The 26,640-nt window shown below is 47.1% G+C and overlaps 10 protein-coding genes and 1 non-coding gene across 11 annotated transcripts, besides 3 other annotated features; 6 read left to right on the top strand and 5 right to left on the bottom strand.

Annotated features, from left to right (window-relative positions):
• Nucleotides 1–77: 77 nt before the first annotated feature.
• TSTA_074750 (SIR2 family histone deacetylase (Hst4), putative) lies at nt 78–2,654 on the bottom strand. The gene is made up of 2 exons (XM_002341442.1): nt 1,914–2,654; nt 78–1,843 (listed from the first exon to the last, which is right to left on the bottom strand). The coding sequence occupies exons 1-2, from the start codon at nt 2,293–2,295 to the stop codon at nt 504–506; spliced, it is 1,722 nt and encodes a 573-aa protein (XP_002341483.1). The 5' UTR covers nt 2,296–2,654; the 3' UTR covers nt 78–503.
• Nucleotides 2,655–3,707: 1,053 nt separating this feature from the next.
• TSTA_074740 (RNA polymerase II Mediator complex subunit Sin4, putative) lies at nt 3,708–7,164 on the top strand (the record flags this gene model as incomplete). The annotated part of the gene is made up of 10 exons (XM_002341441.1): nt 3,708–3,850; nt 3,913–4,258; nt 4,320–4,563; nt 4,639–5,105; nt 5,164–5,383; nt 5,430–5,546; nt 5,615–5,725; nt 5,777–6,046; nt 6,104–6,235; nt 6,291–7,164. 10 exons carry the CDS (start codon nt 3,708–3,710, stop codon nt 7,031–7,033), a joined length of 2,793 nt encoding a protein of 930 aa, XP_002341482.1. The 3' UTR covers nt 7,034–7,164.
• Nucleotides 7,165–7,172: 8 nt separating this feature from the next.
• Nucleotides 7,173–8,379, bottom strand: TSTA_074730 (60S ribosomal protein L35). The gene is made up of 4 exons (XM_002341440.1): nt 8,323–8,379; nt 8,048–8,190; nt 7,498–7,723; nt 7,173–7,425 (listed from the first exon to the last, which is right to left on the bottom strand). Exons 1-4 carry the CDS (start codon nt 8,323–8,325, stop codon nt 7,420–7,422), a joined length of 378 nt encoding a protein of 125 aa, XP_002341481.1. The 5' UTR covers nt 8,326–8,379; the 3' UTR covers nt 7,173–7,419.
• Nucleotides 8,380–8,598: 219 nt separating this feature from the next.
• On the top strand, nt 8,599–10,494 carry TSTA_074720 (vesicle transport v-SNARE protein Gos1, putative). Its single transcript, XM_002341439.1, has 3 exons — nt 8,599–8,822; nt 8,877–8,990; nt 9,050–10,494. The coding sequence occupies exons 1-3, from the start codon at nt 8,757–8,759 to the stop codon at nt 9,551–9,553; spliced, it is 684 nt and encodes a 227-aa protein (XP_002341480.1). The 5' UTR covers nt 8,599–8,756; the 3' UTR covers nt 9,554–10,494.
• TSTA_074710 (F1F0 ATP synthase assembly protein Atp10, putative) lies at nt 9,550–10,897 on the bottom strand. Its single transcript, XM_002341438.1, has 2 exons — nt 10,578–10,897; nt 9,550–10,514 (listed from the first exon to the last, which is right to left on the bottom strand). Exons 1-2 carry the CDS (start codon nt 10,853–10,855, stop codon nt 9,836–9,838), a joined length of 957 nt encoding a protein of 318 aa, XP_002341479.1. The 5' UTR covers nt 10,856–10,897; the 3' UTR covers nt 9,550–9,835.
• A 339-nt stretch (nt 10,898–11,236) lies between these two features.
• Nucleotides 11,237–13,412, top strand: TSTA_074700 (DNA polymerase POL4, putative; the record flags this gene model as incomplete). Its single annotated transcript, XM_002341437.1, has 3 exons — nt 11,237–11,788; nt 11,849–12,205; nt 12,261–13,412. 3 exons carry the CDS (start codon nt 11,237–11,239, stop codon nt 13,410–13,412), a joined length of 2,061 nt encoding a protein of 686 aa, XP_002341478.1.
• Nucleotides 13,413–13,826: 414 nt separating this feature from the next.
• Nucleotides 13,827–13,930, top strand: TSTA_074690. Its single transcript has one exon. It is a non-coding gene; the product is annotated as a tRNA-Met (tRNA).
• A 5-nt stretch (nt 13,931–13,935) lies between these two features.
• Nucleotides 13,936–14,015: a sequence feature (A-rich).
• A 681-nt stretch (nt 14,016–14,696) lies between these two features.
• Nucleotides 14,697–17,403, top strand: TSTA_074680 (uncharacterized protein; the record flags this gene model as incomplete). The annotated part of the gene is made up of 7 exons (XM_002341436.1): nt 14,697–15,204; nt 15,274–15,782; nt 15,840–15,951; nt 16,006–16,373; nt 16,424–16,813; nt 16,865–17,054; nt 17,125–17,403. 7 exons carry the CDS (start codon nt 14,697–14,699, stop codon nt 17,229–17,231), a joined length of 2,184 nt encoding a protein of 727 aa, XP_002341477.1. The 3' UTR covers nt 17,232–17,403.
• Nucleotides 17,404–17,428: 25 nt separating this feature from the next.
• On the bottom strand, nt 17,429–20,402 carry TSTA_074670 (uncharacterized protein; the record flags this gene model as incomplete). The annotated part of the gene is made up of 3 exons (XM_002341435.1): nt 17,429–18,160; nt 18,219–19,644; nt 19,713–20,402. The coding sequence occupies 3 exons, from the start codon at nt 20,400–20,402 to the stop codon at nt 17,703–17,705; spliced, it is 2,574 nt and encodes an 857-aa protein (XP_002341476.1). The 3' UTR covers nt 17,429–17,702.
• Nucleotides 19,415–19,447: a microsatellite.
• Nucleotides 20,403–22,159: 1,757 nt separating the features above from the next.
• TSTA_074660 (uncharacterized protein) lies at nt 22,160–24,501 on the bottom strand (the record flags this gene model as incomplete). Its single annotated transcript, XM_002341434.1, has 2 exons — nt 22,160–24,016; nt 24,072–24,501. The coding sequence occupies 2 exons, from the start codon at nt 24,499–24,501 to the stop codon at nt 22,302–22,304; spliced, it is 2,145 nt and encodes a 714-aa protein (XP_002341475.1). The 3' UTR covers nt 22,160–22,301.
• Nucleotides 24,100–24,165: a sequence feature (GA-rich).
• A 630-nt stretch (nt 24,502–25,131) lies between the features above and the next one.
• TSTA_074650 (uncharacterized protein) lies at nt 25,132–26,639 on the top strand. The gene is made up of 5 exons (XM_002341433.1): nt 25,132–25,252; nt 25,321–25,628; nt 25,694–25,722; nt 25,785–25,922; nt 26,001–26,639. Exons 2-5 carry the CDS (start codon nt 25,466–25,468, stop codon nt 26,361–26,363), a joined length of 693 nt encoding a protein of 230 aa, XP_002341474.1. The 5' UTR covers nt 25,132–25,252; nt 25,321–25,465; the 3' UTR covers nt 26,364–26,639.
• The last annotated feature ends 1 nt before the right edge of the window (nt 26,640 follows it).

The following is a 26,640-nucleotide window of genomic DNA, read 5'->3' as shown; positions in this document are numbered from 1 at the left end:
AAATTGAGTATCATTAATTTGACTTCAGTACTACTACTAAAAAGTATCTCAGAGTAACCGGTGACAAGATTGTTAATGCAAAGTATCGACTTTTGAACTCTTGGATTTGTCTGACTACTTGTACCGGTTACGCTCAATAGGACAGACAGAGGTAACGATAGGATATTGAATTGAAATAAACGGATAACACATATTATGTATGTATCGTAGAAATATCCTCTCAAAGTGTAACCCCCAACCATTTTAAAACGCCAGTCAGCCTGTTAACGGAGAAATACAGACCAGGATGAACCCTTTCCTGAGAAACGCCTTGGATAAGCCAGATTGATCTAAAATCAAAGACCCGGGGTCATTGTACATTAACCACTAATAACGCCGCCGTATGCAATGTGTACTAGGTCTATTCTGGTATCATCAAACCATGATGCTTGAATAGGACGTTCGTAAGAATAACTGTCAAGACATAGGTCGATGGAACGTAAAAAGGGTATTAGGCAAAATGATCAATCAATGAGCGCCGCGTATCCGTTCGGCACTCCTTTGGGAGATATGGTCCCTGAAGCAGGTTTCGCTTCAGAATGTCTGTTGACTAGGCCGGGAAAGAGGATGTTTGCAGCCACATTCTTCATGGGGTTGTGCGAGTCATCCTTTTCGTTCTTGATTTGTTTGACAGGTGCGGTCTTTGCGCCTTTGGTGACCTTGGTGTACTTGTTAATCTTCGCTGATTGTTCCCTGGGAGGCCGTCCTGGCTTCTTGGACGCGTTTGCTGCAGGGTTTTTGGCCGCAGGTTTCTTCGCCACCGGTCTTTTCTGATTGACAGGCTTGCCCAAAACGTCCGTCAGTTTCCTTCCTTTGCTTGCAGGATTGGCGAGTGTCTTTTTCGGCTGTTCTGTACCGCTCTCGTCATTGTTCGAGACCGGAGTAAGGACACCAGCATCAATGGTTCTCTTTTTACTTGGCGTCTGAACCACAACAGAGACAGAATTCTCCCTCTTAGCCCGTTCAAAGTCCATATCACGGCACTCGTCGAAAATGGGAGGCGTGTTATCATCCCACTTCTTCAGTCCGGCCAATCGTGCCACTTCCTCACAATTCCCCTTAACGATCAAATCCCAGCAATCTTCAAATTCCTTACCGACAGGAGGCTCGTTGTTAATCCACATGGCGATTCCATTGCGCCGACTACGGACAACCTTGCATAGACTCTTGACAAGACGTCGCACACCGGGTATCTTCAGACTGGTTCCGACGACAATCACTGTATCTGGACGGGATCGGATGTCGGAATTCATCACAGCCGCAATCGCTTCCTCGTCGGGGTTGTGTTCGTTGTACAATACAATGCGCGGGCGCATCTTGCCTACGCCGTGACTGCGTTGACCTGTTGTCGTGCGCAAGTCGTCCGTTTCGGTGCAGGCGGGACAAGCAGGCGGTTCAGGACCGTCAAAGAGGTTTCTGTCGAATTCGGCGAGATGACGACATTTCTGGCAGACCATTTTATCAAGACTACCATGAAGCTGGATGCAGCGGGGCCAGGGAGCCTTCGAAGGTAGAGGAACCTGAGTCAGTAGGGGCGGTAGTGAAGACTCGATACAGTCAATATTCTGAGTATAGAGACGCGACAAGCGATTGTCCTGAGCCATTCGAGCTAGCATGTGGTGAAAGGCTGTGGGTTGTGAATCGGCGGCTTCTTTGGAAAGTTCCCGCACCATATCGTGGAAGGAAGCTGTGAGAGATTCATCGCGGTAGACGGCAGCATCGAATAGTAGCTTGCCCGATGCTTTTAAATTGTGTTTCTTTTGAACGGATTTAAACAGACCGTCTGCTGAGCGAAAGTCGGGGACTGTCATGTGTTAGCGCGCAGACTACCAATACAGCGAGATACATTAGTAGATAGTAGATAAATGACTTACTACCGGCAGACGTTGAGATACCAGCACCAGCAATAACGACAATCTTGCGGTGCGATCTTAGGGTCTTGGTGAGCAGGTTGATCTGGGGCAGCTGGTCAGCGTAGGGAAGCCTTTCCGGATTGGTCAAGTCCAGATGCTCCGTTGAACGCGGCGGTGGACCCACGCGCCGTCGTTTCTTGGCGGGCTCCGACGAAGCTCGGGCGCGCTTCTCCTGGTCGTCCTGCGTCGGCGGTGGTGATGGATAGCACTCTGACGGCGGCTGCGGCGAGTCGGGAGGCGAGCTCAAGTCAGATATCCCTGAAGAGTCGGAGATGTAGCTGTAATCGGAGGACTCGTGGTCCATGGCCATGGTTAGGGTCGGGAGGCTGGCAGATTCGGCCATGGTCGTCCTCCTCACGAGACGGAGAGGGGAGGCAGTGTAAGACACTTCACGCCCTTTTCCCTCCTTGCGCAGGGGATAAATCGGTAGACGTGTGTTGGTAGTGTTAATATTATCAGAGTAGCATTGATTTTGGAACGGATGCAGCAAAAGTAATCCAGTATGTTGCTGTAAAATAAAAACCAGCAATTGATGGCGTGGGACGTGTTGGAGAAGAAAGAGAAGAGGAAATTGGCGTGGATGGGTGGAAGCAGAGGAGTTGTAAGAGCGACAACAAGGGAACCGGCGTGAAGAAGAGAGATGCCCTGTTTGCCTTTCCCGGGGGGAGGGGGCGGCTACAAGCACTGCGAAACGTTAGTGTGCGTGGACCGGATGGGAACTTGGGAGAGAGATGATCTAATGGAAGAAAAGTTTTGTTTATTTTGACCCGCTGGAAGACAGGCAGATTCAAGCACCGACAGATGGAACGCTGCGCTGTTTCCCGAGGTCGCTTAAGCGAGGAATTCTCCAAGACGCAAGATCTTCTACTAACTACGTGTTCCGAGCAGCCTACCACTACGCACTGTGATCATATGCAGGGGTGCCTGTAGTCCTACTGTACTATGTAGTAAGTATCTCATGTTGGATGGAAGCTGTCTGGAATGCTTGCAGCCAATCTGGCTGAGCCAATGGCAATCAGAATTTTCCCGCGATGTTGTATGGTCTGTTACAGGCGCGGTTCTCCATCGTGCAGCACTAGCCGCGTTACCAGTTTCTATTCATTCGATACGGAGTACAGCGCACATAACGAGCAGATACTCAATATACAGGATGCTATTATGGCAAATGTGGATTTGACTTGGTTGAAGTACCCAGACAGTCACCGTTGCCTTCGTTTCTCCTCATGATAAGTGTTTGTCCTGGTAACAATGGCGTAAAGTATGTATCAATCGTGTATTGTCCATCTGGTTGGCGGGGATACGGCTTCGTCTTGGCATGCAAGGTCACGTGCTGCTTCTGTTCTCGTGGTCCGTTCGGGTCTAGCGCCAAATCGGACTGTCATCTTCCTGAAGCTGGGTTGGCACCTTCCACCCACGTGAATTCAATCTGTTTCTACAACTCTATGACCTCTCATCTATCAGGCGAGCTTGACCACAGTCAGTCGACACTCATTCTTGGTTCTCCGCACACCGAGATCACTATCAGACCGATACTCCTCCGTTGACTCAACAAACATCGGAGCTTCGGGGAGTATATGAGACTCCTTGGGACTTGGCTACATGGTTAAAGACATAGACAGATGCTCTTCTCATCCTGATGTTTTTGCAAGCTGGGGCATGCAAATCCTGCTCTAACATAACTCCCTCGATTATAGCCGACTGATATTGGTTTATCCCTCGGCTTTTGCTAGTCGATAGGGCCGTGTTTCCGGCGTGATGCCTTTGATCATGGAGGAGGGACTAGACGTGGACGATCTCTTCGGAGATCCCAACTCTCTGGACCTGGGCTTGGCCACCGCCCAGCCAACCAAGGGCCTGGCTCAACATCTCGATGAAATGCGTCTACTGGGATGCTGCCGGTGAGTTAGGTTATTATCAATTAAGCTTAGATTACTTACGATCAGCTACTGACAGCAACAAGGAAAATTGCTTGGTCGAGACTAGGATGTATTGCATACATCTCGCAGGATGGTCTGCAAGTCATAGTCCGCCATCTGGCATGCAATCCCACGGATGGCAAATGGGGGTTGAGTGATGAGTACCCCCAAAATCAGATTGCCCAACTCCACCTGGGTCAGCAACTGCTTCACCTTTGCTGGAACGAAACTGGCTCCGACCTGGCTGTGCTTGATGCCTCGGGACGTATTTCCATACTGTCAATCCCAACAGCCCTGAACAACCTTGCCATTAGCCGTCAAACTGTGGTCGATCCTCCCGACGACGGCGCCCAGGTCGTTGGCATGATGTGGATGAACTCAAACCGGGCTGTACGTGATTCATCTTTTCACGCCACTTTCTGTGATCTCTAGCTTACTCGAATACATACAGGTGCATGCATTCCATCAAGCAGCAAAGGTGGATGTGCGATGGGGCTATTCAGCCTTCCGGCGTAAGCCCATTGGGCCTTTCCATCCGGCGGGCAAGCCGGCGCTTATTTGTTTTACTCGAAACGGAATTATGAGGTTACTTTATCAGAACCCTGACCAGAGATGGGCAGAGGTTTCTGCTGAATTAAAGACGACTAACCAATCTGACAGCATCCTTACCCATGCTGCCTGTTTACCTTCTCCAAGTACGTACTAAACCACTTCTTGTCCTTGGATCTATCTACTCCTTGTGCACTTGGCACTAACATTTCGCCATATAGATGGTATTCTCGTTGCTACTCACTCGTTTTCGGGGAAACTCAGTCTTTTCAGAGTACAGATTATGTGGAACCCACCCCAATGGGATCCAGCACAGCAGAGGCAGGCCGGAGTCGTGCACTTCCCGGTTCCTTCCATCCGCATCAGCCACTGCAAGACTGAAGTTCCTGGAAGAGTTTTCAGCTTCAGTAAAGATCAAGCTGATGATCTCCCGAATATAGTCCCCGGGCAGAGCTTCTCATACCAATTAACTAATCTAGAGCTTGTTTCAGGACAATCTGACAATACAGGGGCTACCACATCAGCCCCATGGATATTGGCAGTGTACTCAAGCCCAATTAACAGTGCAGGTCATGATACCCAACAACCTGCATCAGTAATGGTAAGGTGGCAGCTGGAAACTTCTACCTTAAATCTGCACCCCGTTTTTGAAGAATTAGTATCAAAAAGGGCCAATGGGCAGCAAAGGGTAAAGCAAATCTCTCTCTCACCGGTTATATTGACTTGCCAGGTGCTAATAATAGCAGACGAAACTAGAGATTCGACGGCTAGAAGACATTCATTTCGATAAGCATGTAGTCTCCATCGACCACGTCGAGTTTGGAAACGTCCTGGCGATAACACACGATGACAGCTCGATCTCAATCTTTGATCCCAGAAGCATGTCTCAATTTACTGAAGGCGGTGATCTCAATGCAGTGACTAGTATGGCTCAAGCTGGATTCCGCTTCCCTGTTGAAGCGCCAGGTATGGTCCCAAGCATGTCTCCTGCTTTAACTTCTAACCCTATTAGGGCTGAATATCTGTTTCTCGCCAAATGGTTGTCTTGCCGTGGTTCTTGATACGGACTGGCAGGCTCAGCTTAGGATAGCCAACTATAACTTTGAGCCCGAAGGTGATTTACATGATGGTACGCACTCCCACCATGTCTATGACCCGTCCTCATCATATTTCGTATTCGAGCTAATTTCAGGTCAGGTAAGAACTCAATAGGAATTATAGCGTTATCACTGGCTTTCTGTCGAGGGTGCGCTATCGAATATAATACGGATGATTTGCTGGTAACAATATCTAGTCAGCTATCTAGCGGTAAGCTTCCACCACATGACCTGGAATCCCTTTGCATACTAATCCAGACAGAGGCACAAAATGTTTTCGTCAATGAAGTGTACCGAGCTCTACCCATCAACTGCAACTTTTCAGTGGAACAGGAAAAACCTATGCAGAATCCATATGTCCCTCGCTGTTTGAGCCTTCAAGCCGCTCTCGGCTTTCAAAGTTCCTACACTCCTCGTGGGCTGCCGTCGTCCGTGCCTTGGGCCATTCTTCATTTGCGCCATGCATCACTTCTCTTTGCCTTTTTCTTTTCATATAGTAAGGCACCAAAAGAGAATGAGACACTAGACCATGGTGCGTGCTCATACATCTTCTCAGTACTTGCAAAGGTATACTAAACCTCTCAAATAGATGTCCTACAGATGGTATACGGTAATACGAAGTGGGCACTGGATTTCACCCAATATCTATTGGACGACTTATTTGCCCTTGCTAAAGAGTTCGAACCTGTTCTTGATGACAAGGAAGCACTTGCACAGAAGGGTGAGTATGACTATTCTATCTCCACTGTCACTAAAGCTCACTAACGACCCAAAAGTAAAAACGACCTCGTCTTTGTCGTTGAATCTTGTCTTGGCTAGCATGTCCCGAGCTTTTCTGCATCTGGTTTGTAGGGGTCTACGGGGTGTACATACCAGTAGTATAGCGTCTCCCTTTGCGGGGGATGGTCGTGCATATAGTAAAGAGCTATATACACTCATTGACAAGGCTCCTGTTCGATTCAATGTGTACGAGAAATTTCTCAATGGAGTCGAATCCGCTATTAAGAATGCCTACCAGGCGCAAGGATTAGGAGATAACGATCGCCGGACACCAGAGAAGGACCTTTTGCTCAACTCACGCATCCCTGCAATCATGATACCTGTTATCGTCAGCCTGTTCAGACAGACAATTCCCGCAGTTCAGGCAGAGATTGATCAGATGTCCATTTACCTCACCGACTATAGTTGGTTGGGAGTCTGCGACGATCGTCGAACAGAGCATTATCGACGGACGCGACACGTTGATATCGTGAAGAAGGTTCCATTGCGTGGGTTCAACTCAAACAACAACACCATCGAGCCGGATATAACCTCCCCGTCGAGAAGACGCTGTGTGCGTTGTTGCGAGGTCACAGGTGATCCTTCGTCACCGCGTTCCTTGCTATATTTTAACCTCACTTTACGTTTGCAACTTATCCGGAATTGTCTTTGTGGTGGAATGTGGACATTTGAAGCTGGACCCCCTACAACAACAACAGCCAGCACTGCGTTGCCAACACATGGACCTCGAGTTGGTTGATGAATGACTACATGAGTGGTTGAGCCTGTAAATATGTACCATGAAATGACTCGAAGCTCACTCATCGGATTTTTGGCAATATTGTGGGGCTACTACTCCAGGAATAATTCGAGATTTATAAGAATGGCAAATGGAATCTATGGCCACAAAGACCTTGTAATATTCCCAGACGACCCTCAAAAAGAGAACTAGAGGACTTGTAGAAGTGATAATGAAGTCTGATTTCATTATTTGATAGGAATGGATATTGTTTTAAAAAGAGATTCATGTCCATTTCTTCTCATTTTTGGAATTTTTGGCTCCGAACCAATTATCATAAGGATGATATTCCCATTTCCATGCACCCCTTTATCAAAAACGCAAGAACACGCAAATCATATTTTCATCTAAGCCTGTAGATTGGAACATCAGTTAGCCTAAGCCCTGAAAAATGCATTTTGCCCATGAGGTCTTGAAGAGCATACCTTAACAGCAAACTTCCTCTGAGGGAAGTGGATGTTCTTCTTGCGCTGCTTCTCTGTGATGAGGGAAGCCTCGTGCTTGGTGAGTCGTCGGCGAATGGCACGAGTCTGCTTTGGTCGGAGGTCGAGAGGGAGGTACTTCTTGCCCTTGTAGAAGAGGCGGAGCTGGGCGCGCTGGTTGGCCTTGATGACGGTCAAGATGCGGGCAATGGACTTGCGGAGGTCGTGGCTATTTGATGAGAAGTTAGTATTCGTTTCTTTTGGATTCGTCGTTGTGCGTGTTGCGTGAATTTGATGATGTCCGCCCGTTCCATCGGTTGTATGCATTTCAATTCCAATTTTTTTCATTCGCGCTTTGCACTAAATTCCCTCTATCACTTATGTGACGCTGGTTGAACGTTTCCAATCATAGCAGCCCAGTCGAATTGAATCATCCACTCTCCGGAATCAAAAATTCCCCTCGCTCGTTTCGGCATACATCGAATAGACAGGCGAACTCATCGGGATGGAAACGGTACTTTATCGACTCGAAACACACGGGACAAAAACGTACATTCTGTTGAGCTTGGAAGAAGCACCCTGAGAGATTTTCTGGACACGAAGCTGGCCGAGCTCAGTCTTCAACTCATCGAGCTGCTTGGTGAGATCATCCTTGCTCTTTCCCCAGAGCTGTGCAGTCTTGACCTTGGCGCTCGACTGTTTTTCATCGAAAAAGAATCCATATTAGTACATTTTCGTTCCAAATCGCATCGAAAAAAAAAAAAAAAAGATAGCCGGAAGCATTTCCCTTCTTCCAGTAAAAAGAGAAATTGCATAGGTTCAACATACCATTTTGGCGGCTTCGAGTCGTTTGTCGTGAGTTTGTCGAGTTGGAAGATTGAAGATGGCAAGTCGTCAATCAATTTTGGGCTCGTTGTGGGACTAGGGTTTTTCGCGAGATGGACGGTGTGCGACTAGCCCCGATTGGGCCAACTCTCTCTAGAGGTCTGATCACGTGAGCAAATCCGTGGCTTGGGATCGATCTTTACCAGATTGGAAATTAGTCTAGACCTCTTCAGGTTTAACCTGTTTACGAACTCAGCGTCTCAGATGCTTCACTCTGTTGGAGCATGAGCCATTCCGCTAATAATGCGGCTGCCTCTGAAGACATGAGATATATCGACATTACAATTACCCTTATTTAATGATACTCCTACTTTGTTGAGTTGCGAGGTCCAAAATCCATCTTTGTTGCTTTACTTCTATATCCCGATCTTCTCACCATGGCCACATCAACCGGCGGTGGATGGGCCCAGTTACGCCAGCAAGCCCGGTCCCTTGAGACTCAGGTACTGTCCCTCTTCTTCCTTTGAGGATATTCGCATCACTAATGTGATACTTAGACTGAGTCTCTTTTCCACACATATTCACAATATGCATCAATGTCACAATTGCCTCCGAAACCCTCGGAGGAAGAGCAACGGGTAGAGGGTCAGATTCAGAGTCTCCTCGAGAAGGTATCTAACATAGAGCCCAAGCCCAACTTCTGGATAACACGTTCTAACATTTTGTCCAGCGCGAATCTTTAATCGGCCAACTAACCCGCTTACTCGACTCCGAAGCCACTCTCACATCTTCCGCCCTCAAACAAAACAACCTGGCCCGCCATCGCGAGGTATTATCCGAGCACCGCCGAGAACTAAATCGCCTTTCATCAAGTATCTCCGAAGCCCGTGACCGTGCAAACCTTCTCTCGAACGTACGTTCCGATATAGACGCTTACCGATCCTCCAATCCGCATGCAGCAGAGGCCGAGTACATGCTTGAAGAGCGTGGGCGCATCGACAATAGTCACAATATGATGGACAGAGTTTTATCGCAAGCTTATGCAGTTAATGAAAGCTTCGGCTTACAACGGGAAACTCTAGCCAGTATTAATCGTCGTATTGTCGGTGCCGCAGGACAGATTCCTGGAGTCAATTCCTTGATCGGCAAAATCGGTGCAAAACGGAGACGTGACGGTATTATTCTTGGCTGTTTTATCGGGTTTTGCTTTTTGATGTTGTTGTTTTTCAGATAAGAAAAACGTCTGGACGTGTCTCTTGAGCTGGCTCTGGAGCTTGTGTGATGTTTCTTGTTTTCGACGTCTTTATATATTACTGTTTGGAAAGACATATAATCGTTTGCATGGTTCGGCGTTGACGGGTTTTTAATATTATTTATGTCAAGCGGACCTCTTGTTTCCGGATCACTGTTTGAGTAATATGTCTATTGTACATAAATGTTATAATTACACATTTCAGCGCTCCATCACGATGCACTACCAGGGTGAACATAGCGAGGTTATCTTTCCTTGTAATTCCTATGTCTCCTTGGGTGTCGTAACTATCCTTCGTTTCAAGGACGACGTCGCAGATGCACCACTAATATCGTCCAACCGCTTTTTCTTCTCCTCAACCAACCTCAAAAGCCCTGCATTCAAGTAGTCCTTCTCTGACTGATCTGCAGACCCGCTGCCGGCCCAACGGATATGACCGTAATCATCCACAAGATATACATATCCGACTTTGCTATTGAGCATTCCAATCGCTTGCTTAATCGCGTCCGTCATGCCTTTCTGCACGAGAAAGTACCGCTCATGCTGCTCTCTCGGCAATTTTCGTCGTAGGTTGCCCATGAATACCCGGACTAGCCAAGCTTTCAGTCTATTCTCTTCCAAATTGATATCGACAAGTTGGGTTGTAGACGGGCTGGCAGCGAGCATTTCATGCAGTTGCGGATTGTTTTCAAGTTTTGTGAAAGTCGCTACTTGTTGCTCTGCCCACAGACTTGAGAATAGGTTCACCACCGAGATCTTTCCTTTTATTATATCTGTTGTATCTTTCGGTTTGGATGGCGATGCTAGCGTGATTCCGTAAAGGTTCGGAAAGAATAAGGCTTTGTCATGTTTGAATAACCGAGGATTCGACCTGAATGTCTTTCCTTCGTTGTATTTCAGGTTTGTCCATTCTCTGAAGTAGGGTTTTGCCAGGTGCGCCGCCCTGTCATGGAGAGAATAAGACGTCAGCAATTTCCCCACTGCCTACTTCTTTCTGCAGACTCACAATTCTTTCCGGCGTTGGAGATGCTTTTGATAGTCCACAAAGTCATCGCGCCGTTCACTCAGTGAGCGGTGATCAATCCCCGTATTTTGTCCTGGTAATGGAGGGTAAGGGAGGCCAATCGGTCGGTCGAGTTCAATGGGCTGGACGTTCTCTTGTTTATCTTTCGGCGCACTGGCTGTGCTCTTATTCCGCACCGAGGTCCATACCGCCTGTGTCTGACACCGAAGACACCGAGACTCTCTCAGTATAGAGAAGAATCGCGTCTCAATTGCGAGCATTGTGTACTGCTGACGCTTGCTGTTGCCTGGTTGAAAGCTGTCAACTAAGGTCAACTTTCCTGTACGGACGTTGGAAAATCGACCACTACGCACAGGCAGCCTCTGATTGGGCGATGGTTTAGCACTTGCAGTAGTCACAGTTCACATAGTTTGACCAATCACAACTCAGCTTAATGCCCCATGAAGAGGATACCAAGGGCAGGCCTTCCTTTTATTATCCCTTCATTTGTTACCAATCATTGCTCATCCGATGCCAATTGTCACACCAGATATCTTTTTAGTTCTTTTTCCAGGCAACAACTCACATGGCTTTCACTTCTTCCTCACATATGAGCTATCTAGTGCATAAAAGACACGGTCAAAGACTCAGAGTTTACAGAAATGAGTATAAATAAGGATGACTTCTTCCGGGACCTGGATAGTTTAGGCTATGCCAGTGATGATTCCCAGCATGAGAGCGATCTTACTAGTCTCATGAGACACACCAATACTGCTCCCGCTCCAGCAACTGAATTGTCTCCTGGGCCCCAGATGAGCACTATATCAGAATACCAGAGAACGCACTCAACCATTAGTTCGACTCTCGCTACAACGAAATCGACTGCTGGTAGTCAGCGCCTTGCTAAGAAGCAGATTGAAGGAGCGACAAAACGGGCGGCAGTGTCCCTCCAATCCGAGCAACCCAAATGCAAGAAGCGCCGAGCACCCTCAGCACATGTTGTACCAGAGTCAGAGCAGATCTTCAAAAATCTGAAGTTCTTCTTCGTACCGAATAATGACATTTCGCCGGCTCGGAGGCTTCGTATCCAGCGGTCACAGGATTACGGAGCGGCATGGGCTCAGACATGGTCGACAGATATTACCCATGTGATTGTCGACAAGGGCCTGGACTATAAGGAAGTTCTGAAAGTACTTACGCCCGAGCAGCTTTTTGTGAGTATAGTCCAAAACTACGAGAGTCCTATGCAACTGGTTCGCTGATGAGAATTACAGGCCGATATAGCTATAGTTAACCAGGATTACGTATCCGATTGTCTCGTCTTCAAATCAATCCTCCTGGTTACACAGGCCCGGTTTCGTGTAGATGGCACACCAAAAACCTCGGGGACCGATAAACCAGCTCATGCTATGGCAAGTATAAAACCGACTGGTTCTTTGCAGGAAAAGCAACCTCAACGACATGGCCGACGCTCCGTGACTCCCTCTCGCAGCGAAGATACCCGTATAGATCAAATGACTCCAGTGGCCATTCAGCAGGAAGCAGATGCAGCTTCATCTTCTCAATCAGACCAAAGGAAACCAGACGCCTTGGATAAATTGATACTGAAAGTCAAGGCGGCTGGGGATCTGGTGAGCTCAAACAGCTCATACATACAATCAGTTCTTGTCAGCTAACACTTACAAGCCTCTAGATGAAGCTGATGACGAAGCAGCACTTGATGTCACGATTGAATGCGGTTCAGAAGCGGAATCGTCCCAGAAAGCTACCGCTAATCCTGATAGCAAAGTTCCAACATGGCAAAAGAACTTTGCTTGCATGGAAAAACACGACGGCAACGGCTTGAATAATAACCCCAATGCTAGAACGATCGATATTCTGCAGAAAATGGCCGTTTATTATGAGAGGACTGCAGACAACTGGCGCACGACGGCGTATAGAAAAGCTATTGCTGCCTTACGGAAACAGAAAAGCAAGATCTGCACCAAAGCAGAAGCCCTCGCTATTCCTGGTATCGGGCAGCGGCTTGCGGATAAAATTGAAGAAATTGTTTCTACTGACCACCTGCGTCGATTGGATAATATAAATGCCACTCCAGAAGATAGGGCACTGCAATTGTTTCTCGGCGTATACGGCGCAGGATTCGCGCAAGCATCCAAGTGGGTGGCTAAGGGATACAGATCTCTCGAGGACTTGGAAAACAAAGCTGAGTTGACCGCAAATCAAAAGATTGGGGTGGAACGATATAATGATTTTAAACAACGTATTCCCCGAGCGGAAGTTGCTTTGCATGGAAATATCATTCGAGCGGCAGTTCATGCCTTGGATCCCGATATGGAAGCTATGGTGGCCGGCTCATACCGTCGTGGCGCTGCAGACTGCGGCGATATAGATATCTTGATCACAAAGAGTAATGGCACCATAGAATATCTCCGCACCCTTATGATTGATAACGTTGTGCCAAAACTCATGGAGAAAGGTTTTCTCAAAGCGAGTCTAGCAACGACATCACGCGGAGATGGACCCAAGTGGCATGGTGCTTCTGCTCTTCCCGGTACCGATCTCTGGCGCAGAATTGACCTGCTATTTGTCCCGGGACCCGAAATAGGCGCGGCTCTGATATATTTCACGGGAAATGACATTTTCAACCGGAGTCTACGGCTCCTGGCTCGGAAGAAAGGGATGCGCTTAAACCAGCACGGTCTATACAAAGATGTGCTCCGTGGACCTAATCAGGTTAAGCTCACTGACGGTACTCTTCTTGAAGGCCAGGATGAGAAGCGGATTTTCGAGATCCTTGGTGTGCCATGGCGGCCGCCAGAGCACCGTATCTGTTAAGGAGTAGAATTCAGGTACAAAGGGACCTCGTAATTCGCTTCACACTGGCCAAAGACAAGATATTTTTGCGCCAGATGCGATGATCTGTACGTGCTACATTCTCAGTCTATCCCGAAGTGCCATCATCCTACCTATGCAAGCATGAAAAAAAGTATTTACAGAATGGAATGTTCCCTGGTCGTCGCTCACTCGATCGTATCTCCGGCTGTGGTGCTGCTCATATCATACAGTGGGGGCTAGCTAGGCAGAAGCTAGTTATTTAACTAGTTTGAGTAGTTAATGAAGGACTTTTTCAATTGGGTCTTACAGCAACAATAATGGTAGTCCTCGTCTTAGGGCATGCTGTGATCATTACACAGCACGTAGGAAGCATAAAAGGCATATAAACCATTAAATTATGGCTTTTCTCAACAAGTCTCCATCGACTAGTGGTTAAGTCATCGGTCTCATAGTACGCTATGACCAGTTGAAAACAACTGAGCGATCCGGAAAGCGGAGTTCGATTCTCCGTGGGGACATCACATTTTCTTTTTTGAATTTTTTTCCTCCCTTCTTTTTTTCATTTCTGTCTTCTCCTTGTCGATATCTTCTTTTCTTTTTCTTGCCAGACACATATCTTCTTCTTTGCCGTAGAATCGACTGGATACTTGTCGGTCAGCCAAGGTCTAGCGGTGAATAGTTATTCCTAAAGCGGAGGCGGTGATCCAGGCAATCACCGCCTCAGGCTTGTATTTCGCGGTCAGAGCCGGCAAGAGCGTCCCAGCAGCCAGTCAGCGCTGGGCGGGAAGGACCCTCCCTAACAAATTCTCGTCGACCGCCTCTTTTTGCCGTCGCTTTTGCTTATTCCCACCCTCGATCTGCCCGTCAAAATATTATTTACTCTGCTCCAAGAATCAGACGAAAAGAGCCCATTTGAGTGCAACGCATTCGAATTTGTTATTGGCTTTGGATTCTTTGTTTACTTTGTTTATTCGAGGACAACTCCTGCTCTCGTGTACCCCTCAACCCTCGTCATTCGCCACCGCGTCAACTTCTTGTCACCAAAACCATAACTTCTCGCTGACTTCCAGAGAGCAATATACACAGATACCATCAATTGCTGCTTGTGCCCCTCCATTTTCCACCACTCAGTGGACTATATGCGCCATTAATCCTACTCCGCTTTAGTACGTCGTACAAGGTTCTGTATGTACCGTATCGTTCTTTCAAGGATCCGATTTTGACTACCCCGTCCCTCTTTGCGCGTAAAAAGTAACCACATAACATCGACTCACCCCGGAGACAATGGGTCGCAAGCCTAACCAGCTGATCCTCGAATACTTTACGCGTGGCCCCAAGTTGGAAGACGCGAGCAACCGATATCAACATACTTGCAAAGCATGTGGTGAAAAGTTCCCCAAAGGCCGTATTGACAGTCTTACGACCCATTTGGTCAAGAAGTGTCAGGCACTTTCCATGTCCGCTCGTCAGTCCATTGTCATGCGAATTCATGATTTGCCTGCCCTCGACGACTCAGACCCCAACAAAGCTGCAATGCTAGCCAAGATTAAGGCAGGAAAGGCTTCTGATCTGCCATACTCGACGCGACCAGCTTTTGACGGACTGAACGTGCTAGCTGAGGCATCACGACGTGTTGGAGCATCTGACCAAACGAAAAGGGGGCGCGCTATACGTTTCACACAACCAATGACCGTCGGTGGCAAGACGATCATGATTGATCCTGCCCTTGAAGCTGAGGCATTCCATCCACCACCTTCGACAGATAACAACGACGAGTTGATCCTCGCTGGAGGTAAGATTTTCTTTGTTTTATTGCAACGCGCCGTGTATGTATTTGCTGGTTAATATTATCGTTATGTAGTTGCTGCTGCCGCTAACGCCTCGCTTTCTGCAACTGGAGAGCGTGGTCCATCCGCTTCACCGTCCTTGCAAAACAACGACTCCCTCCCAACTGACACAAACGCCGATGAGCGTCAATCCTCGTCACAGCTATCATTGATTGCAGCTTCTGCCAGTGAGATGGCTTCTCAGAGTCTTGCAATGGGCAACGAATTGACAGACGAGCAAAATGTTGGATCTTCATGGACTGACCAACAGCTGTCTAGCACCGATCAGTTTCTGCTCGACAGCTTGCAGGGCCATGATCCTACACTAGCAGCAACACAGCGTGCTGCGTCATATCCACGTCCTATTGCAATGAATCCAAACACTACTTCGACCAAAGGGTTTGTGAATGATTTTGGTGCTGGTGCTGCACCTAAACCACAAAAGCCTAAAGTTCGTAGTAGGTTCAGTGCTGATCGCAGGAAGGAGGTTCAAGAAGTTCGCAAGAGGGGTGCCTGCATCCGCTGCCGGATGCTCAAAAAGCCTGTAAGATCTCTTCAGCACTTCCGTCTGGTGTTTGGGGACAACTAATAATTTTTATAGTGCTCTGGAGATAGTCCCTGCCAAACCTGTGCCTCTGTTGAGAGCGCTCGTCTGTGGAAACAGCCATGTATCCGAACACGTCTTGTTGAAGAATGTGAACTCTATGGTGCTGGTAAGATCGTTGTGTGTGCATCAGAAAATAAATTATAAGCTAAACCTTTTATAGGTCTTCACACAACTCTTGCCTTCCACGATGTTAATTCTATGCAAACCCAAATAAAATATGAGAGCTATGTTGGTCGTGTAGAGGCTGCACATTTTGACGATGGTCCATTTTATGTGACATTCAGTGCACTTATTGGCCAGAAAGCTGGCATGTCACCCATTGACCCTCAACTACAGGCTCTGGTCGAAGATGGCCAGTTTCAAGGATCTACTCAGGATATGTACATGCTGGATGGGGAAACAGACGATCTTCCTGGCAAATGCGAGTTTTACATCAAGAGGCTACAGTCCACTTTCATCGAGAATGAGACTTCGCCAATCATCAAGTCGACTTTAACACTAGCAGCACACTTGGCTGATGAGAAAAAGGTGCGTTATAAGGAAGCTTATTGTGGTATCCATTTCTAATCAATCTACAGGATTCGCTGCTTGATCGTGTGGTCGAACTATGGCTTGTGACTCATGTCTTGGTTGACCTGGAATTACAGTGGAAGCTTTTTGTCCATCCACTTCTACCCCCGACTCCTGCAGATACACTGGCTATGCCGTCCGAGGAAGGCCGTGTTCCAATCGATCGCAATGCCAACGCCGATTCTTACAATCTTATATGCAGTCAACTTCGCGCAGCTGTGGAAAAGCGCGCTAGCCTGTTGAGCAAGAATGTAATGAATGAACTTGAACGACGACTTCTGCAGCGCCACCACAGCAGTTGGTTTGAGACATACCTGGTATCTGTGATCCTTCTCAATTGCGTTGAACGTGCCTGTTGGCTCTTTACCAGCTGGGAGAATGAAAACTTTGTTGGTCGAGTAAGTGTTGTGCCTTGCTCTTAATTCACACAAGTGCTGACCCCTTCATAGTGGCCTCTAGATAAGCGCCCACAGTATTATGCCAATCAAGGCGACAGGTTTTCGGAGATTCTCCATATGCTTCTACGAATGCGCGGACTGCCTCCGAAGACAACTATCAATACAGAGACTAGTTTACTTAAAGCAGTGGAGAACAGTGATCCCAATGCCATCCTGTGGTTTGATACCATTCAGATTTCACGTAAGTCAATATCTGCCTGAAGTTTCCCATGAGATTACAAACACTAATCGCTTTATTTGAATGAAAACAGCCCTCTACCTAGAAGAACGTCAAATGGCTCAATTTGATCCTACCAACTCACGGTCTCTGGATCTGAAATACGCGTCCAAGATTCTTCTGCCGCCACCAGCTGCTTGATCCTTAAGCTAGGAGTGTTCGGCAGATTCGGAGTAAAACTTTTCCTCTTTCTGTTTCTTTTCCGGAGTACGTACTTGCTATGACCAATCCAACGATGTAACGAGTAGGCGGTGGTTTCTTTGATGACTTTTCAGACTCGATTTTTAATGATATTATTATTAATCCACTTCTTCTTGATTAGACTCACGAAATTTTCTCAGTCATAGAGAATCTCAAGATTCCAAGAATTATCATGATAATGTTAGATGTCATGCCCAATGAATGCTTATTGAAAACATTATAAACAAAAAGAGGGTATAGTAGAAACTGAAAAATAAACAAAGGGGTAGAAGTTGAAGTATCAAAAGAAGAAAAGAAGATGGGTATCGTATCTAAGCATCGAATACGCCAGGATCTCAAAACAACTATCCAGAAGCGCAAAAATTATGTATATGATGTAGAAAAATTAACAAAACAGAGAAAAAAATGACATTAAGCGTCCGAATCAAGTTGTCCGTCAAGAACGCGTCTAGCAGCATCTAGTCTTCGGCGTAAGGTACGAATGTATTTCGGATCTGCTGCGGTTGGTATTGTGCCTCCGTTGGCATTGATAGTAAGGCCATTATTGCCAGCAATAGCAGAGGCGGCCATGGTGAGTTCTTGTAGTTCAGTGCAGACTTTGCCTAGACTTTCAAAGACTTGCTCTAATAGTCTGGTGTCATCCGTGTTCAGGCTAGAGGGTGGTCTGGTCGATGCCGATCTCGAAGAAAGCGAGGACATGAATGCGTCAACTGGTGTGGTGGGCGTGGACAGTTTGCGGTCGACTGGTAGTGTTTTTCTGGTTGGGGTGAAGGGTCCGTTGGTAGCTCGGTTCCTTGTTGCTTCAAGGTAGCATGATTCGTCACTCCGGTCTATAACTGTGGCTCTCCGACTTTGAACCGGTGTTGGGCCTTTCGTTGTGTTAGTTTGATACGATTATACCAAGACAAAAGGATTGGAAATGCTTACCGCCTTCATCTTCAAAATCGTTCCAGTTGTCAACTATCTGATCAATGGCCTGTAGAGCATCCTCCTGATCATCATCGTAGACATCATCATAAGCATTCTCAGTCGCCGTCGCAAACGTTGCAAAAGTAGACACGGAATCACTGCTTCCATGACGGCCATGTCTAGAAGGTCGGTGATCTTGCGCCGGTCTCGTGGTTTCAGTGGACCCTGTCGAACCGTAACTGTGGCGTCGCATTTTGTTCCTGGAAAACGTCCCTAGAGCACTATGGAGATAAAAGTTTTCGTAGTCGAATGCGTCTTCTCGCTCTTCGTGAGGTGTCGCTTCTGGAGCAGTGCCAGTGGGGAAATCTTCAAAGATATCGTTCTCGTCTTCATCATCGAAGGGTTCGTTTAAGATCTCATTGAGCTGTTCACGATCTATTCCATCATCATAGTCGCCTTCCTCTGCATCCTCATAGTGGCTTTCCAGTACAGATTGATCATCATTGTCAATTGTAAAGTCATCATTTATATGCTGTGATCTTTTAGACGTGGGTTTATGCGTTCGTAGATCCAACGGGATATCGGTGGTGAATTCGTCAGTACCGTTGCTCGTACTCTGCCCGTTACTGTCCGGTTTAGTCTCCGTCTTCGGAGAAACCCAGCCATATCCAGCATTGCTGTGCACATTATCAGTGCCGTTACCATGTTCCAATGCGCTAGAATACCACCGTTCAGCTGCTGTAAACGGACTTGGAGTGCGCAAGCTCTGTAGACTGCGGCGCCGAAGGTTATCCTCCTGTGTCTTGACTTTCAAGAGAGCCACTTTGGTTCTGAGTCCAGCCGCTTGATCCTTTAGGTCACGGACTTGTAGTTGGGATTGCGCGCGAGATGGAGGTCCATCTGGTGGGTATGCAGAGTTGAAGTCGTCCATTGAAGACATCTTAGTCTTTGATGTAGAAATTCCTAATCCAGCGGAGCCACTGAGGCCGGGGCTGAGATAGCCTCTGCGATGACCGTCCCCCTGGCGAGAGTCTTGCCTTGACTCCTGGCTCCCATTGCTACTTGCAGCGTTGTACGGGAAGGTATTTTCCCGAGAGTCGTAGTGTATTGAATCAGAAGAAGCCAATGCGCTCATGGATCGCGAGGGCTGTAGAGAAGGAGATTTCAAGATTGCTGTTGATGGAAGATTGGTCTCACTACGGCCCCGCGAATGACCTCCTCCTCCTCCTCCTCCTCCTCCTCCTCCTTCCTGTTGTGCGGTATATACTGGTCGAGGTCGAAGTAACGAGACCCTGCGATCAGTCTGAGATATAGATCGATACAACGCTCCGGCTGGTTGAAGGTTGCGACTGGGCAGCAAGAGTCCGGGCGACGTGGGTGATGGGGATGGAGTCTGTCCCAGGCGGATTGATGAACGAGCTCGACTGAGGTTTCCCTCCATCAACTAATAGTAGTAGGCAGTTAGAAAATTGTCAAAGTAATCGAGTTAGTGCGCAGAAACAATAAACTCACTGTTAACCTTCGCTTCGCGTTTTCTAGAATGCGCTCTGCTTCGCTACTGAGGATCGCGGAAGAGGTTTCTTCTTCCGATTGTTGAGACGGCCCTGAAGTCAAAGCATCACTAGCTTGAGCGCGCGCGCGTTCTATACTCCCTTCACTAGCAAAGCTGCTGCGCTTGGAATTAAAGCCAGAGTCATTACCATCCTCCCGAAGTCCTTCAGGATTTAGATTCAATTGTCGCTGACTGCCGGCGCTGATCGTAGATCCAGAGCCATCACTATCGGCATCTGATTTTGACTGATGAGCTTGCGACGTGTATCTGTTTGCATAGGGAGAGGTCGACGCCTGGGAATCCTCCTCACCAATATCCGACAGCGGTCGACCGTGAGCGTGACCCTCGTATGTCCATCTCGGTCGCGGCGCGCGATAAGTAGACCCATTGGAAGAGTAGTTACCATTCTGTGGTTGCAAGCCGTTCTGAAGCATTTGAGAGTTCGAAGCGGCCAATTGAAACGGCGGAGATGGAGTCAACGATTGACGCTCGCCGTCATCCGGGAGGATCATATCTGGGTTCGTCAGAGTCGGGGACGGTGGAATTTCTGGCGGTGCATCTGTGCGATATGTGGTGGTTTTCTGTTTTGTGTCGAACCTGTTTGGTATGAGAACCGGAGTTGACCCTAGGTTGCGAAAAGTCGTTTCCATCATGCTGCATTCGGCGCGCACGAGTACACCGTCGGAGGAATGCACGACACTTCGCCGACTTATCGGACTAGTTGTTAATTTATATGGCAAAGTGTTGTGCTTAACGTTCGGTTCGCGCGCGAATTAGACTGGCGATCTGCAGGAACTTTTTTTTTCCTCACGGCATAGTCCGACGACGCATTGTCTAGACAACGTGGCGTCTTTATTTTGATCTGCAGTCCGAAGAACGAGTTAAAAATAATCAGATGAATTGAATTGTACGTCTGAGAGAGAATTGACGGTGAAAGTAGTCGAGGCAAGGGTGGATCGATAAATGAAATTAAAGTAACCCCAGCTAAACCCTTTTAAGGAGTATGTACTCCTACTTAACAGTGGAATCTCGCCCCCATCAGCAGGAGAACTAATGGAAGAAATCCAGTGAAACAACTAAAAGACGCGGATTCATTAATCCGGTTGTCAGTACGTGTCGAATCCTCAATGTGTAGTACGAGATCCTGTTCTGCAAGACTCCCCAGGTGGAGAGAGTCCAGCCCAAATGTTCAGGGGAAACTTGTCTCCACTTCTTTTATGTATATATTCTCTGCCATGACGGCCAGCGCCGTGATCTCAGCTGCGGCCTGATGCATTCCTATCAAGCCGATTCTTGATATGCAAGCATATCATATGTTGCTATGATCCTATCACAGACCCTATTACATTCTTCACCAGGGTTCGCAGGTAGAGGTTCAGTCTATTCTGAGTTGACAAGCATCTTGTCTTACGCCGAGACTATAGAAAAATTGAAATAGTGACAGATGGGTGCAGGCTCTGATTCAGAGTCAGATATTGATCTAGAAGCTTCGCAGGAAGATCAATTAACAGCGATGGGTTGATGACGTTCCAGCAGAAATTGATGTGGAGGGATTTTTTTTCTATGATGCAGTCAGCAATGGGCATATTCCACGAACAGAAGGCTATGGGGAATAAGAAGTTTCTTGAGAGACTTATTACTGCCAATGCAATGAATCGAACTTTGGTAGAGGAGATCCAGAGGCGCAAAAACCAGCGTACAATGCCTATGACATGGGCTTAAAATAAGCACCCAGCGACAATGTACTATCGCTAGTTCTAGCTCAATACGATCTGATATTTTGATGTAAAAATTTACCAGGCTAATCACAATGGTGACTTAGTTTCTAGTCACATGACCAGGGTTTTTCTGTTAATGTGCTAGTTGTTGTTTTTGGTAATCTAAGCTAACTACAGCTGTGCTGACCCCTTTACGGAGGTCACATGACTCTCGGAACATAGTTGATCCGCGCCGGAGGGAGATCCACGGGTGTAGCACGCTGACATTTTCCCCCGAAAGTGTTAGAATGCTCTATCCAGATTAGGGTTAGCGCACCGACTAGCCCCTTAGATAGTACCGTAGTACATAGTAGGCGCTCCGCGCCTGACCTGTAGAATTGACTCCTTTGTGCTTCCATGTCTCTCATAAAGTATATCTGAAGAGAGAGTTCATTAGCGTTGGTTGATTTAGTTGAAAGGTATAGACTTTTTAGAAACGAGGTCGCTATGGGGTTAAGTAGCTCATTGGCTCAGTGAGTGAACTAAGTGCTCAGCTTCAGCTCACTGAGCATGTTTCTTAGCACATACGAAGCTCACTGATCTGGTCAGCGCGCTCAGGGCGTGCTCAGCTCTACTCAATGAGTAAAAGCGGCGAGAGGTGAGCATTAAAACGGAACGAAAAGTCGAGAAGCGTCAAAGAAAATCCGGTACGTAGGTAGTAGATAGTCTCATTGATCAAAGCGTTTTTCAATATCCGAAGCAAAAGCTTCTATGTACAACCTTGGCAATATGCTTTTATATTAAAACCAAAACCCGCGCCGAACAGACCCAAATCAAATCAATGATACTACATCAAATCTTGCCCAATAATAACTTAGCGCCACTGCTACTTGGCCCGGCTTTTTTCGTCTTGTCAGATGAATCTTTGGATCCCGCTGCCGCTTTTTCCAATACTTTCTTATTCTTCTTCAAGACCTTCAAGAGCTCATTCTTCTGAGAAAAGTCGTTGGACTCTGCCAGAGCCACGATGACAAATGTCTGGGGCCCAGTAGCCCAAGCCAGGATGTCGTCCTTGATATTGTCATATAGCAAGGCATGGAAATTCAACGGTGGGTCAACCTTTTCAACTTTCTTCTCGACACTGTTATAGCGACCACCCTGGACGAGAGATTTGAGCATCCTTCCGACAAACGGAGAGTCTTGGGCCTCGGTCTTTGACTTGGCGGCAATAGCAACAGCGTTGAGCGCTGCGGATTTGTCACCGTCCGCAGTAAAGAGAACTTCGGACAAGAATTGACATCCAAAGCTGGTCTCCATCAAGGATTCTGCACGTGCGCCGATAAACTCTAACAGACTTGGGCTGGCAGCTTTAATGAGTTCCTGACGACGAATGGCCGGTTCCTTCTTGGAAGTCTCCTTGCGGATCTCGAAAATCTCCGCCAGAATTTCCTCATCGCCTGCAGGAAGTAGCCATTTAACCGTGTCACCGACAAATGGATACAGTACTGCAATCCTGGCAGTGATATCATTGATCTGGAGGAGTAACTCCTCATGTCGAGCAGACTCTTCGGCGTCCTGGCTTAGAAGCTCCGGGAAGATAGATTTGGAAGAAAGCTTAGTATCGTCAATAACTTCATATGCAGTCAAGATGACCAAATGTCCATTGACATCTCCAGCCATGAGCTTGATGGTGTCGCGATAAAATCGAAGGAGAAGTTTGCGATCTTTGGCGGTCGAGTAGGCGAGGCAGAGACTCATCAATCTCGCACCCGACTTAGTGAAGGCCATGTTCTTAGCGAGATCTCCTTCTTCGTCACCCTTGACTAGCTCAATGAACTCATTTGCCTCGGAGCTTCCTGGTTTTGTATTCAAGAAATACTGAAGCATAGCGTCGTGCAGCATGGTGAAGCCAGTGGTCTTCTTTTGTACAAGCTGGTTGACAAGTTCATATAAGTTGTGCATAATAGGTGGTCTCTTTTCGGGGTTGTCGGTCAGGATCTTAGATAACTCGGAAGTCACTTCGGCATCATTGTCACGAAAAATGGCAAATTCTGGGCCATACCATTCTCGCAGCATAATCGCCTTTTGTTGCTTAGTAGCCACGGTTCTGTAGATATCATCCAGAATCCAGGACGCCTCAGGATGTCTTATAAGACGCTTGACATGTCCATAAAACTCAGGAACAATCATATCCCGAATGTCGGTATCTCCGTGAACTAACATTTTTCCGAGTAAAAACTTCGCATAACGACTTTCAGCAAGTTCCCTGTAGTGTCCCTGAAGCTCGCGAGCGATCATTTTCCGCTGTTCAAGGCTAGCATACTTCAATGCGGTTTGAATGACGCGGACTGAATCGTGTTTGAAGACAAAATCATTGACTCTACCGGTGATGATCTCAAAGAGTTCAGCAACTAGTTTCTTACGCTCGTCCAGAGGAACATGAGATTTGCGACGCAGGCGCTCCCACAACTTCTTTGATCGTGCGATGATATCGGCGTTGGGCTTTGCAGCCCTGCGTTCCTGTGCTAAAACTTTTTGCTTAGCATGGCTCTCTCGAGAAGAGCTCTCTACAATTGTATTAACGCATGTCAGTCAAACCGTTGGCAGTTAGAAAGCACATACTTTTATCCGCATCGACGGCACCATTTGATTTTTCTGGTTCTTCTTCCTCATCCTCTTCATCGTCCTCGACTTCTTCGCCTTCTTCCGCATCTTCAATGTTATTTTTATCATCATCCATTGACACATCCGACTCATCAGAAGAAATGTCTGAGTTCATATCGTCCATGTCCTCCTCCTCATCATCTTCTTCGTGCTTCTCGTCGTTCTTGCGGTGTCCCTTCTTAGATGACTTTTGTTTTTCGCCTTGTTTGCGGAGTTTCTTGTCTCTGTTCATTTTTCTGGCACCTCTCGTGATACCCTTTTTCTGAAATGCCGGCGGTAAATATTTCTTCTTGCTGCCAGCCGCAGTGGGAGCGGCATTGGTCTTGGTTTTGGTACGTTTTCCAGTCCGGTCGTCGGCCGTTTCGACCTTGCGTTTAGTGCCAGACATGATTCCAGATATAAATTGTTATAATTATAGTCTGAATGTCCGTAGAAGGGAATGTTGAGTGTTTGGATGTGGTGTCGATGGTTTGGGCTCTTTCCATTTTTACTTTTTTTTGCGGCAGAAGAGACCGGAGCTAAGTTGTTCCGAAAGCGGTGAGCATCAATACTGAAAATATAAAACAACGCCAAGCTTATGGCAAATAATAACAGTACTAGCGACGAAAATAGAAAAGTACATAAAAGAAACAAAAACAAAAAGAAGAGAATAGTTGTGTAGCCAAATGGTCAGTTTCCTTACACGAGGAGGTGCGGTCTGCTGTCGCCATCGCAGAGTGAAGAGTTCCTTGCAGAATTGCTTCCCTGGGGGTTCATCTTCATTGCTTAGGGCAGTACAACAATCGTGGTTCCCCGACGAGTTATAACGGCCGCTCCCCGATTCGAAACAGACACACTCACCCGCTGGTTAGACCTACGCAAGGTTACCGACCGGCAGCTACCCTTCCACTGGGTTATCCGTCACAGATAATCACACTTTCCAAGGTAGTGCTACATAAGGGTGTCCCTGTATCATCCCAATCGGATTGTTCAATGTGCCCTGAATTACGTATGGCCATGTTGGTGTTCTTGGATGATCGAACAGTCGCAAAACAGAGTTTACAGATCGGGGCAGTGTAGAGAGCCAATTGGCAATGGTCAATGGTTATAAGTTCCCTGACCTGTTATCACATGCCAAGTGCTACATACTCACATATGATGTATTGAATCGATCTTCCCCAGGTTATTGATCATGTGAGGTTGGAGTTGCCGACAATTTATCTGTTAGGACGTTGTGTCACCCTCTCGCCATTTTGTACATTCATCCGACATTCAATTCTCGTTCTCGGACTGCACACAAATAGGCCCATTCCCTTTTCAATTTGATACAATCCAGTTTAATCGACTCATGTCAATGCTTTGATGTCTTCAATATGCCTCCGTTCCGCAATATACTAAACCGCAAGCCTGCGACTTCCGATACAAATGACAATAATGAGACCACTCAAGATCAACAGGCCTTGGAGAGCCCGCGCTCTGCTCCATTGACCTTCAGAAATAGCAGAGAAGAAGTTCCTAATGAATATAAATTGAGTGGTATGTGATTTATCCACACGCAATGGAGTACCTGGCTGACTTGTCCTTGATTGTGGTATCCATAGTGGTCAATGACAGCGGCGTCTATCTTCCAGTATGACTCCAATTTCTGATAACGTTTTAAGGCTGTTTCGCTGATTGCATTTTTCCTACTAGCCTTCGCCACCAGAGAAGCAGAGTTTCTGGTCGAGATCCTCGAATAAGACACCAACAACGAACCACCGAAACCTAGTCGATGAAAATGAACCATTTTCCATATCCCGCGAATCATTCGACTCTTATCGGCGGTCATTTGTACGTTCTACAAAGCATCCTCCGTCTTTATACGTCCCTTATACCTAAGCGAGACAGCTGACCCCATGTGATTGATAGGATATCTCAGCCAAATCGCCCGTTCTATATGCCGATAACATCCAGTCACGCACCTCTTTAGATTCTCGATTCTCACGATTAAGTGAACGCCCTTCTACAAAAAGCCAGACGACCGGAGCTCCGCAAACCATGGAGGAGGAAACGTTTGAAGATGTGCGCTTAGCTGACGAAGACGTAAAGCCAAAAAAGAAAGGCTTATTCGCTCGTTTTGGCGACAACTCATCTGAGAATACCGGCAATAATAATAATCGGCCCAGCTCTTCCCACCTGGGATTCCGCCTACCTGGTCGAAAGAGAGGCCAGAGCGGCCAAGGAGCCGAGTTATCAAACTATAAGCTGGAGGTACCGACAACGGAAGTGTAGATACGCTGCTATCTATATGTTCGGAGGAGGTGTTATTTCTTCTATATACAGCAACATTCCTTACGATCTTTTGTTGTGACCGAGGACTGCAAAACTTCCACAGCACGCTCGCTAATATCGGAGTATTGTTTGGCTTGTTACTTGGAACCACGAAATGTTCTCGGCGTATTTGAATTGGTGGTTGTTTGGGTATTCATGTAACTTAGACAAGTGCATGTTTAGTATCTGAGCAGGTGCAGATACAATTATAATGACTAATACGATGTCTACAATACAA

Source organism: Talaromyces stipitatus, genomic scaffold, assembly GCF_000003125.1.
Source record: "Talaromyces stipitatus ATCC 10500 scf_1105507295523 genomic scaffold, whole genome shotgun sequence".
NCBI lineage: Eukaryota > Fungi > Ascomycota > Eurotiomycetes > Eurotiales > Trichocomaceae > Talaromyces > Talaromyces stipitatus.
This window is presented reverse-complemented; position numbering and strand designations above follow the sequence as displayed.